Source organism: Pongo pygmaeus, chromosome 1, assembly GCF_028885625.2.
Source record: "Pongo pygmaeus isolate AG05252 chromosome 1, NHGRI_mPonPyg2-v2.0_pri, whole genome shotgun sequence".
Lineage (NCBI taxonomy): Eukaryota > Metazoa > Chordata > Mammalia > Primates > Hominidae > Pongo > Pongo pygmaeus.
Genome location: NC_072373.2, coordinates 145113328 through 145126064, shown reverse-complemented (window position 1 = coordinate 145126064; position 12737 = coordinate 145113328). Strand labels below are relative to the sequence as shown.

General features: G+C 42.0%; 1 protein-coding gene across 7 annotated transcripts in view; it reads right to left on the bottom strand.

Moving 5' to 3' along the window:
* Window positions 1-8035, bottom strand: part of MCOLN2 (mucolipin TRP cation channel 2) — a 75670-nt gene extending 67635 nt beyond the window's left edge. For 3 of the 7 annotated variants that reach the window (XM_054494321.2, XM_054494380.2, XM_054494370.2), the window contains exon 1: window positions 6857-7266. In XM_054494321.2, the coding sequence (XP_054350296.1) occupies window positions 6857-6951 (95 nt within the window). In that variant the 5' untranslated portion in view covers window positions 6952-7266. Of the gene's footprint in view, window positions 1-6856; window positions 7498-7814 lie in introns of those variants that run through there. The other 4 variants (XM_054494344.1, XM_054494325.1, XM_054494334.2 and 1 more) reach the window with 3 other exon arrangements.
* Window positions 8036-12737: the final 4702 nt, after the last annotated feature.

Sequence of the window (12737 nt, the reverse complement as noted above, 5' to 3'; positions counted from 1 at the left end):
TACAGCATAGTATCTAACACATAATAGGTGTTCAATGAAAATCTGTTGGAAAAAGAAATGAAGCAATAATGAGACATCAACCTCGACTACATGAACTTTTCCTTGGTTAATATCTTTTGTGATCAAATAATAATAACAACAATATTAATAACATAAAAATAATAGAAAGTCTACAATATTAGTATTAAAAAGTGAATTAAAAATATATTTCAAAGTAAATCTTACTTAGTCAAGATACATTAGCAAGTTGTAGGTAATTTAGTTGCCTGGTTTGCTGATGATAGAAATCCTACTTTGTTTTACTCATTATTCCTAGTCTTTCCAAAGAATAAATTATTCAATGAGTTGTTATTATAATAATTTGCTATCCATTTGGGAAAGAGAAAGAGTATTCTCTCAAACTGAGTGCAAAAATAAAATTTAGACATATTTTTAAAACAAAATTGATAGTAGTATAACATATAGGATTTTAAAAATAATTTAACATGCCTTTTTAAGTACAAAAAAATTTAGAAGATGTAAAAATGACTGACAGATCTTAACATAAAAATTTAAGACTTCAAAAAGTTAAAAGACAAACAGATTTGGAGAAAAATGTGCAATATATTTACACAGGCAAAAGTTAACTATCTATTATGATCTCTAAAGAGCTCCAGACTATTAAGAAAAAGACAATCCAATATAATAGGCAATGAATCTGAACAAGCCAGTGAACATTGAACAATAAAAATTTACTAACAATCAGGTTGGTAAAAACCTATCTTAATTTTTATTTATGAGGAATGATTTTAAAACTATTAAAAGAAATGTAAATTTGGATTGGCACTTGGGCAGTATCTATAAAAGTGACTTAAGAATCAAACTTCTGGGCCGGGTGCAGTGGCTCACACCTGTAATCCCAGCACTTTGGGAGGCCAAGGCAGGCGGATCACGAGGTCAGGAGTTTGAGGTCAGGAGTTTAAGACCAATCTGGCCAACATAGTGAAACCCCATCTCTACTAAAAATACAAAAAAAATTAGCCAGGCATGGTGGTGTGCACCTGTAATCCCAGCTACTTGGGAGGCTGAGGCAGGAGAATCGCATGAACCTGGGAGGCGGAGGTTGCAGTGAGCTGAGATCGCGCCACTGCACTTCAGTCTGGGTAACAGAACAAGACTCCATCTCAAAAAAAAAAAAAAAAAAAAAAAAAAAAGAGTCAAACTTCTATGGATTTATAATACAAGTTTTAAAATGAGTTAGTTACAGAAATGTTAATTGCAGCCCTATTTGTACCTTTGCACTGACTTGAAGATGTCTATAACATATTGCAATTTTTTTAAAGTTACAGAATAGATATAGTGAGATCTCATTTTTCAAAAAATGTCAGCATAAGCTGGGCATGGTGGCTTAGGCCTGTAATCCCAGGGCTTTGGGAAGCTGAGACAGGAGGATCCCTTGGGCCCAGGAGTTTGAGACCAGTCTGGGCAACCTAGGGAGACCCCCATCTCTAGAAATAATAATAATAATTAATAATAACAAGCTAGCCAGGAGTGGTGGCAGGCACCTGTAGTCCCAGCTACTTGGGGGGCTGAGGCAGGAGGATCGCTTGAGCCTTGAAGTTTGAGGCTGCAGTAAGCTGTCATTGTGCCACTGCACTCCAGCCTGGGTGACAGAACACGACCCAAGCTGGAAAAAAAAAAGCTAGCATTTATACGTGTATATAGACATTTTAAAGTCTAGAAGCATGTGAACCAGCCAAAAAAGCCTCCATATTTTTATAATCTCTGTGAAGTAGTATTATAGGTAATCTTAATTTTCTTCATTAAGTTTTCCATATTTTTTTCATTTTTGGTGGTTAACGTCTGAATTCTTGAGTTATTATTATGAATTAAAATGGGCTATTTCAAAAAGAAAGAGTCTGATATGTATCAGGTAGTCAGGTATTTCCCTGCCTTAGTTTGTGCATGATTGGTTTGGGGTAGAGGGTGGAAGGAGTGATAGATACGGAGACTAAAATTCAATGTTTCTACAGTAATGACTGTGTTGGCCCCAGGATAATACCAGGGGCAGTCCAACAGATGAAATACTTTAGACCATTCCTAACAACTCGCATGTCATTTTTTCACTCCAATTCCTACAATGAACAAATTTTCTCGTGATCTGCTAGTCTCACAAGAGAGGAAGAAAGAAAAATATCTAGCCAACTGAGGTTTTGAGGTAGCTGAGTAGGGCAGGCAGATGTCAATTAAGTGAAGTTGAAGGGGAAAAAGGCAAAGAAGAAAACTTTGGTTCCCTTCTCAGCACAGCTCTCAGAACATAAATGACATGGTCATTCTAACCCTAAGAAACCCCCTGAAGAAAGGCCATAGGGGCTTTTCATTTTCCATTAGAGCCACTCGTGAAAGATGAACATGCTAACCTTTCAGGAGTTTCCCTACAGACAATCGTGCCACCAAGTTCCTAAAAATCACCTCTGATCACCACTTTGCTGCCCTCTGAACACCAGGAAAACAGAACTAGGGCTGCATACTTTTAAAGTGCTTCTTCTAAACAAGCTACACTCCTTTGGAAACTAGAAGAAATAGTTCTCTGAGGAAGAGATAAAGAAAGGGAAACTCCATTTCTCAGAAATAAAGGATTCCACATGCAGTTAAAACTGAGGAAGATGACTGGAATTATGACATTTCCTAACATTTTTCTTTCTCCAATATTTTCAGTAAGAGCCCAACTTAATAGAGTCATGCTGATGACTCTCCCTAAGGAAAAGAAGTTATAAAGAAATAATCATTTTTTCCTCAAAGCGTTGAGGTTACCTTAATTTTGGACAAGCCCAACTCAGTGTCATGTTGGTGAATCCCTACATTCTATCTATCTCTAGCAAATCCCTGTAGTTGGCATAAGTAGTATGATTTTTTTAAGGCCACCATTTAAATTGTGGGTCTTCTAGAATTACACCAAAGACTATTTTCAAGAATCTTCTGCCTCATGGGTTATCAATTATTGCCTGGCAGATGTTTTAGGCTGAAATTAAAGAGATGTATTCAAGGGGAGAAAACAAAACACAACCTTCAAAAGAGAAGAAAGGAAACAGCCCACCCAGCTGAGGGAAAAGGAATATGGACAACATTCGCTGGACACAGTCTCTCATACCAGGAAAAATGGGGCTGAGGCCCAAGCTCAAAACAGAGTAGAAAGCTCAGCTATAGGCAGGCTGAGAAGAGTCGGAAGAAAAAAAAATTCAGATGATTGCCAAAGCAAACAAATAAACAAACCAAAAACACGGCTGTAAACATTTAATACTGAACAGAACATTGCAGTTTGATAAAATGAAGTCTGGAAATAAAATTACAGGCATACCTCAGAGATATTGCAAGTTTGGTTCCAGATCACCACAATAAAGCAAATACTGCAGTAAAGCAAGTCACATAAATTTTTTGGTTTTCCAGTGCATATAAAAGTTATGTTTACACTATACCATAGTCTATTAAGTCTGCAATAGCATTATGTCTTTAAAAAACCCACCTTAATTTAAAAGTACTTCATACTAAAAAATGCTAACAATCATCTGAACCTTCAGCAAGCTGTAATCTTTTTGCTGGTGGAGGGTCTTGCCTCCTTGTTGATGGCTGCTGACTGATCAGGGTGGTGGTTGCTGAAGGCTGGGGTGGTTAGGGCAATTTCTTAAAAGAAGACAACAATGAAGTCTGATATATCAATTAACTCTTCCTGTCACAAAATATTTCTCTGTTGCATGCAACGCTGTTTGATTGCATTTTACCCACAGTAGAACTTCTTTCAAAATTGGAGTCAGTCCTCTCAAACTTTGCTGCTGTTTTATCAACTATGTTTATGGAATATGCTAAATTATGTGTTGTCATTTCAACAATGTTCATAGCATCTTCACCAAGAGTAGATTCCATCTCAAGAAACCACTTTCTTTGCTCATCCATAACAAACAACTCCTCATCCATTCTAGTTTGATCATGAGATTGCAGCAATTCAGTCACATCTTCAGGCTTCTCTTCTAGTTCTCTGGGTATTTCCACCACATCTGTGGTTAGCAGATCGCTGCAAAAGTAATTGTGTTTTTTTGCCATTAAAAGTAAGGGCAAAACCCACAATTACGTTTTCACTGACCTAATACTTCCTCTACTGAAATCTAGACCCCTTCAAAGTCATCCATGAGGGATAAAATCAACTTCTGCCAAACTCCTGTTAACGTTAATATTTTGACCTCTTCCCATGAATCATGAATGTTCTTAATGGCATCCATAATGATGAATCCTTTCCAGAAGGGTTTACTTTGTCCAGATTCATCAGAGGAATAATTTTCTATGGCAACCTATAACCTTACAAAATGTAGTTCTTAAATAATAAGTCTTGAAAGTTGAAATTACTCCTTGATCCACGGGCTGCAGAATGGATGTTGTGTTAACATATATGAAAACAACATTCATCTCCTTGTACATCTCCATCAGAACTTTTCGATGACCGGAGGTATTATCAATGAGCAGTAATATTTTGAAAGAAATCTTTTTTTCTGAGCAGTAGGTCTCAACCATGAGCTTAAAATATTCAGTAAATCATGCTGTAAACAAATGTACTGTCATCTAGGCTTTGTTGTTCCATTTACAAAGCAGAGGCAGAGTAGATTAACATAATTCTTAAGTGCCCTGGGATTTTTGGAATGGTAAATGAGCACTGGCTTCAACTTAAAAGTCATCAGCTGTACTAGTTCCTAACTAGAGAGTCATCCTGTCCTTTGCACCTTTGAAATCAGATGCTGGCTTGTTCTCTCTACCTAGGAAAGTCCTAGATGGCATCCCCTGCCAGTAGAAGGCTGTTTTGTCTACATTGAAGATCTGTTGTTTAGAGTAGCCTCCTTCATCAATGATCTTAGCTAGATCTTCTAACTAACTTGCTGCAGCTTCTATATCAGCACTTTCTGCTTCACCGTGCACTTACACGTTATAGAGATGGCTTCCTTTCTTAAAGCTCATGAACCAACCTCTGCTAGCTTGAAACTTTTCTTCTGCAGCTTCGTCACCTCTCTCAGCCTTCACAGAATTGAAGAGAGTTTGGGCCTTGCTCTAGATTATGCTTTAGCTTTAGCGAATGTTGGCGCTGGTTTGATCTATCCAGACCACAAAAACTTTCTCCATAACAGCAATAAGGCTGTTTTGCTTCCTTATCATTTGTATTTTCACTGGAATAGCACTTATAATTTCCTTCAAGAACATCTCATACGCATTCAAAACTTGGCTAAATGGCACAAAATGCCTAGCTTTTGGTCTGTCTCAGCTTTCAACATACCTTCCTCACTAAGCTTAATCATTCCTACCTTTAAAGTAAGAGACCTGTGATTGTCCCTTGCACTCAAACACTTAGAGACCACTGTAGGGTTATTAATTGGGCTAATTTCAATATTGTGGTGTCTCAGGGAATAGAGAGGGTTGGGGAGAGGAAAAGAGATAGAAGTATGGCTGGTCGGTGGAGTAGTCAGAACACATACAACATTTATTAATTGAGTTCCCTGTCTTATATGGGCACAGTTCATGGCACCCCAAAACAATTACAGTAGTCACATCAAAGATCAGTGGTCACAGATCACCATAACAGATACAATATTAATGATGAAAAAGTTTGAAATATTGAGAGAATTGCCAAAATGTGACACAGAGACACAAAGTGAGCACATGCTGTTGGAAAAATGGCACCAATAGACTTGCTGGACACAGGGTTGCCACAAACCTTCAATTTGTAAAAAAAAAATCAAATGCAGTATCTACAAAGTGCAATAAAGCAAAGAACAATAAAACAAGGTATGCCTGCACTTTTTTCTATGAACCCCTTAACATGTGACACAAGAGCTCACTAAAGAGTGATTTAATTCTTCAGGACTGACACATGGAACTTAGACCCTAGGCCTTAAAGAAAACAGCCCAGCTTCAGGAAAGTCCACTTTTACTTTTACGGCCAGAAGAGTTTTCTTTGGCCACTATTTTTACTTTGAAAGCTATAGTCACAAGAAGCCATCTCTTTTTCCGCCGGTTTTAAAATTGTCTTGTTCTAGGTTTCACTTTGCTGACAGAGATCTAGCCAAAGAGATCAGCTTGTGAATAGGATCATTCTTGACTTTCAGTTCTGTATTTCATGCCCCTCTGCTCAAACTATGTCTCTCAGTTCTTCTCATTTGCTTCATTAAAATATTTTATATCTATTACTCTATTAAAAAAAAAACACTTTTGATATGTTCTTCTTCACAGAAAAGAATGTGGCTACCTCAAACACTTTATTAGGATTCACTCATTTTTTATTACAGGAGGTTAAATAAAATTGGTATTATGATGGCCTCTGTATGGAAAATGTGTCGTTTTTAGAGTTCTGGCCACAGAAACTGACCTATGAAGGACTTTCTAAAGGAGAAGGGTGTGCCTGTGGAAAGTTCACGGCAAAGGGAGTTTGACTCCTCTTAAGGTATGAAGAGGAAGACAGGCTAAAGTCTCAAGAAACTTCTGACTCAATAGGGGAAAGCTATCAAATTTCCCAAAACTTGTGCGATTTTGGTTAGCACATCACAAAGGTGATGAGCAGCTCCTGAGAGTGAAACCCACATCCCATTTCTGGGGGAGAACTACGTAGTTGGTTCCTTCTACATAAAATATCAGAGTCTACATCCTGACACCCATAAGAAACCTTTCCCACCTCTCTCTTACTAAACTTTTCTTCCATTCTCAGTTTACAATGACATACAATTTTGTTTCCCACAAGTACCGTACAACCAGAGACACACACACTCACACATACGTATATATTTCATATATATATATGTTTGGAGAGCAGGAAACGGGGGAGCCAAGGTCTGTTTGTACTCACAACTTTGGCTCAACTGTGCTGGGGTGGCTGGAGCTTTGACCACGGAGGAGGGGCCCGCTGGCAGCGCCAACCGGCTGAACTGTGCGCCTTTTCATAAAGGCCGAGGAACTGGGGTTAGCCACACTACAACCCTCCCACCTGAGGGAAAGGCCTGTTTGTTCTGGAAGGCACAGCCTAGCCTTATTTAACTAACGCAAGCAGTTAATATAAGCATTCCCAAGGCAGCAAGCAAGCTCTAGTCTACGAAAGTAAAGCCATCGACTTTAGGAAGATTTCTCCAGTCCAGCATCCTGAAAGATGAAGCCCAGACTCCTCACCTGACGGTTAACCTGAAAACACCTGATCCTCTCTCCGGAATCCTTGCCTGGGGAAAACGATAAGGCTGCTGGGCCATGCCTCCTCCTTCAAAACTTTCCAGGGCTCTCGGGATTCGGAACAGGAAACACCGTTCACGGCCGACTCATTTCGCCTCGCCGGAACGCGTCTGCCGAAGTTGGAGCCCTGCTAAGCGGGGTTCCCTTCTCTTACCCTTCCTGCTGGCCGCGTGGTGCGCGCAGACCCCGGCCCGAGGGCAGGCGCGGTAGTCGCGGAGTGCGGCGGGCCCTACTCGGGCGGCTGAAAGGCGGCTCTGTGTGCTCCCTGCAGGATGCGGCGCGTGGCCAGGCGCTCCCGCCCCGCCCCCAAGGGGCTGCCCCGCCCCGCCCCGCCGCCTCCCACCCGGGACCGGAGCTTCCCCACTTGGAGTCCTAGGGGACTTATTCCACGCTTCAGCGGACCAGCCTCCCAGCGCTCCCGGAGAAGGGGGTCGGCGACGGGGAGGCGGGGTGGGGGCCGTAGGGGATGGAACCGAGGCGCGCGCGCGCGAGAAGAGCCGAGGAAGTAAGCAGTCCCAAAAGGGGGCGGCGGTGGGGCCCCCAGGGAGGCGTGGGGCGCGCCAAGGGCGCCCTGGGGCACTGACCTGTGGTGCGGCCCCCAGAACAGACCCGAGGCGCGGTTCCATACCGGCAGGTCCAGCACCTCCATGCCTCGAGGCATGGCGCGGCCCGGGAGCGGCAGGAGGACACCTAGCGTGGGACGGCTACACCTGTCTGGGCGCAGGCCCGCGGCCCTTGCGCTCTCCACCCAAGTGCCCAGCGCTGCGGTGCGGCCCGCTTTGGCTCGGGGTGTCTGCCGGAGAAGCGCCTTACAGAGGGACCCGGGCGGTGGGCCCTGCGGCAAAGTGGCCCACGCACCCTCCACACCGCCCCCGGGCGGCCACACCTGGCACTCCCGGCCCTCTGGGGTTTCTGCCTTTTTGGGGGAGGGGTGGCGGGGGGTGAGACCGGGTCTCACTCTGTCGCCTGAGCTGCGATCACTGCTGACTGCAATCTTGAACTCCTGGACCAGAGCGATCCTCCTGCCTCCGCCTCCCAAAGTGCTAGGATTACAGGTGTAAGCCGCTGCGCCTGGCCCCTTCTTTTCTTCACTCTTTCATGCATTCATTTCTTGTTTCCACATGCATTCATTTGTCCGTTGCTTTGGTCATTCCTGTTTTGATGCTTAGGGAAACACTCACTGAGAGCCAAGCCGACCGTTGGGTACTGTGGTCTCTGGGATGACAAAGACATGGTCCTTTCCCTCGAGGACGTCACATTAAACTGACAAGTTCATTCGGACAAGTGCATTCATTCTGGCTTTTCTTTAAAGTGCACGATCATGAAAGTCTGTGACAAGGGCCATATTTCTGAGATGTTAGAAAGTGCGACCGGCGCGCAAGGAATAGGAAAAGCGAGTCGCCCTGCGCCCGCGTCGGGATGAAAGGGAGGGAGCCGGGAGGGAGCGTCAGCGTGGCCCGGCGGGCGCGGAGGGAGGGTGCACGGCCCCAGGGCTGGACTCGCAACCCAGGGCCCTGCTGCAGCCGCCGCTGCTCTTTCCTCTTGGTGCACGAAAGGAAGACGCCTGTGGGAAACCGGACAGTCGGTCGCCATTTGTGAGTCATAGAGATGAGAGTCGTCAGTACATGACCAAAAGCCGTGTTCGGCTCCTAGTGATGTTGGCTTGGTAGTTTGGACGTGGCCGACAGCCTCCTAGAGCTCGTACCCCTCCTTTTCACGAGGTAGCAGCAGCAAAGTCCACAGTGCCAGGCTCTGTGAGTCTGCAAGCGTTTAAAAGATCTCCAGGTTTAGCTCAGGCAAAGAATATTCTGCCAGGTAATTATTTTAATATGCGTGTACAGGCAGAAGCAGTTGGACAGACGATGTATATAAAGCACACATAATTGACCCTCTTTTAAGGCACTTCCAAGGGGTTATTAGACAAAAATTCCTTGGTTTTGAGCCCCTTTCATCGGAGGTGCGCAATCATCCAGCTTTGTGCATAGCAACTGCACTCCAGCCTGGGCAACATAGTAAGACCCCAACTTTTGGCACCAGGGACTGGTTCCATGGAAGATGATATTTTCCACGGACAGGTGGGGGGATGAGGGGAGGATGTTTTCGGGATGAAACTGTTGCACCTCAGATCAGTAGGCATTAGAGTCTTATAAGGAGCACACAACCTGCAACTTAGATCCATCGCATGCGCAGTTCACAGTAGGGCTTCTGCCCCTATGAGAATCGAATGGAACCGCTGCTCTCTTGCTCAATGCTCACCTCCTGCAGTGCGGCTTGGTTCTTAACAGGCCACAGACCTGTACCAGTCTGGAGCCCGGGGTTTGGGGACCCCTGCAGAGGGAGAAATAGTTTCAAAAGGGAGATCTGGGGATCTCAAACATTAATGTGCACATGAGTCACCAGAGTTTTTATTGAAGCAGCCTGATTCAGTAGGACCTGAGGTTTTGCATTTCTAGCAAGAAGGTGCTGCTGCTGCTGCTACTGCTGCTGCTGCTGCTGCTGCTGCTGGTCCCACTCTGTAAGTAGCAAGGTTCTAAGAAATATTTAATCTGAGTGTGTGCGGGAATTGAGGGGGGAGAAGAGTAAGAGTGGAAAATTACTGGAGTCAGATGGCTGAAGGATTTATTATAAATATAACACATACTAAAGTTTTCAGCCATTGAATCTAATCATTCTCAATTAGTAAATTTAATTCTCAGTAGGCATTAAGTTTTTAACTTTCAAAAAGTCACTTGTTTGTAGTAAAGATCATGGCTTATTTTTCAGTGGGTAGTAATAGACATTGTTTTGTGCTATGTTAATCCTTTCAAGCATTTGTGTTCTGTTCTGAATATCACAGCACAAAAAGCTTTGTGTCCTGCCTCAAATTTGTAATGACCAATAACCAAATAACACAAGAATCTTTTGCTCAACAGTGTTTTATAATATGACATTTTAATTTTACAACCTAAAGGTCTTAAATTTCTCTAGCAGTTTGTCTTCATGTGGAAGTTTCACTGATTTAGTGTTAAAAGGGAATTTTTAGAAAGTAGTCTAAAAAATGTGAGATAGGCCGGACACAGTGGCTTGCACCTGTAATCCCAGCACTTTGGGAGGCCAAGGAGGGTGGATTGCTGGAGCCCAGGAGTGCAAGAATAGCATGGGCAACATAGTGAAACCCTGTCTCTACCAAAAATACAAAAATTAACTGGACATAGTGGCCCACGCCTGTGGTTCCAGCTGCTTGGGAGGCTGAGGCGGAAGGCTTGCCTGAGCCTGGGAGGTCGAGGTTGCAGTGAGCCAAGATTGTGCCACTGCACTCCAGCCTGGGCAACAGAGACCCAGTCTAAGAAAAGGAAAAGAAAAGAAGAAAAGAAAAGAAAATGTGAGTCAGGCTAGTAGCAATGCAACAATTTAAATTTTCTAGGTTGGGCAGACAAAAAATATTTATTGTGAAGAATATGGAGAGGGAGAATAGAATAAAATAAGAGAAAAACGATGCTCTTTATTTACCTACTTTCACATTCTTTCAAAAATTTTTTGATGTACAAGTAGTGTTCTGTATATTGTAGATATTAATTCCATGCCACTTTTAAACATTATAAGTATTTTCTTCCAGTCGTCATCTATCTTTTTGTCCATGGTGTTCTTCCTTGGATGAAAGTCTTTAATTTTGGTATAGGAAATCAAAATTAAGGATACTAATCCTTATAGTTTGTACTTTTATGATCTTTTTAAAGAAGTTGTTCTCTACCCTTAATTCACCATTCTTCTGCATTTTCTGTAATAGTTTTATCCTTCATATCAAATTCCATTGTACTTCAACTTTGCATGTGGTGGGAGATATTAATGCACCTTGATTTTTCGACATCAAGTAAGCCAGTTTTCAGCGAGCTATCTTATAATTCAGGGTTGGCTATTTTTTTTTCTGTAAAAGGTCAGATATAAATATGTAGGCTTTGCGGATTGTACTTTCTCCTTTACAACTATTTAACTATCTAGTGTAAAGATAATCATACACAATATGTAAAGAAGAGAGTGGCTGTGTTCCATGTATTATGAAATATTTATTCTTATTTTAATTTTTTAAAAATAGACTCTTTTTAGAGCAGTTTTAGGTTTATTGCAAAATTTAACAGAAAGTACAAAGTTCCTATATATTCCCTGCTCCCACATATGCATAGCCTCTCCCACACTATTAACATCCTACACCAGAGTAGTACATTTGTTATAATCGATGAATATACATTGACAACTTATCACTCAAAGTCCATACTTTAGGGTTCACTTGTGTGCAGGCTGTAAGTTTTGACAAATGTATAATGACAGGTATCTACCACTATAGTATCATACAGAATAGTTTCACTGCCTGCTGTGGACTGAATGTTTGTCCCCACTTTACCAATCCCCCTCCCCCACCAAAATTTATATGTTGCAACCTAAATCCCCAATGTGATGATATTTGGAGACGGGGCATTTGGGAGGTAATTAGGTCTTGAGGGTCAAACCCTCGTGAATGCAATTAGTGCCCTAGTGACCATATAAGAAAAAACAGGAGAGAGATATCTCTCTCTCTCCACCATATGAGGATATAACAAGATGATGGCTGTCTGCAAACCAGGAAGAGTACCCTCAGCAGACACCAGGTGTGCTAGCACCTTGATCTTGGATTCTGTGGCCTCTAGAACTATGATAAATCAATTTCTGTTGTTTAAGCCACCCGGTTTGTAGTATTCTGTAACAGCAGCCCAAATTGATGAAAACACTACCCTAATAGTCCTCTGTGCTCCTTCTATCCATCCCTCCCTCCAACCCCTGGCAACCACTCACCTTTTTACTTTCACAATAGTTTTTCCTTTTCAGATATTTGGAATCATATGGTATTAGCCTTTTCAGATTGGCTTTTTCCATTTAAGCATTTGACATTTTTGCATTTAAGCTTCTTCTTTGTCTTCACATGGCTTGATAGCTCAATTCTTTTTAGCACTGAATAATGTTCCATTGAACGAATATGTCACAGCATATTTGTTCATTCACCTACTAAAGGACATTTTGTTTTTTTCTAAGTTTTGGCAATTACAAATAAAGCTGTTGTCAACATCTGTGTGCAGGTTTTTGTGAAGACAAGTTTTCAATTCCTTTTTTTAAATACCAAGGAGTACAATAGCTGGATTGTATGGTAAAAGCATAGCTTTGTAAGAAACTGCCTATCTTCCAAAGTGGCTGTATTATTTTACATTTGCACCAGTAATGAATGAGAGTTCCTATTGCTCCACATACTTGCCAGTATTTGGAATTTTCAGTGTTACAAGTTTTGGCCATTCTAATAGGTGTGTAGTGGTATCTTGTTGTTTTAATTTGCAATTCCCTAATGACGTATGATGTTGAGTATGTTTTCATATACTTATTTTTCATCTGTATGTCTTCTTTACCGAGGTATCTCTTCAGGTCTTTTGCTTATTTTTTAATGGAATTGTTTATTTTCCTATTGTTGAGTTTTAATTCTTTAGGCTGGGCACGGTGGCTCATGC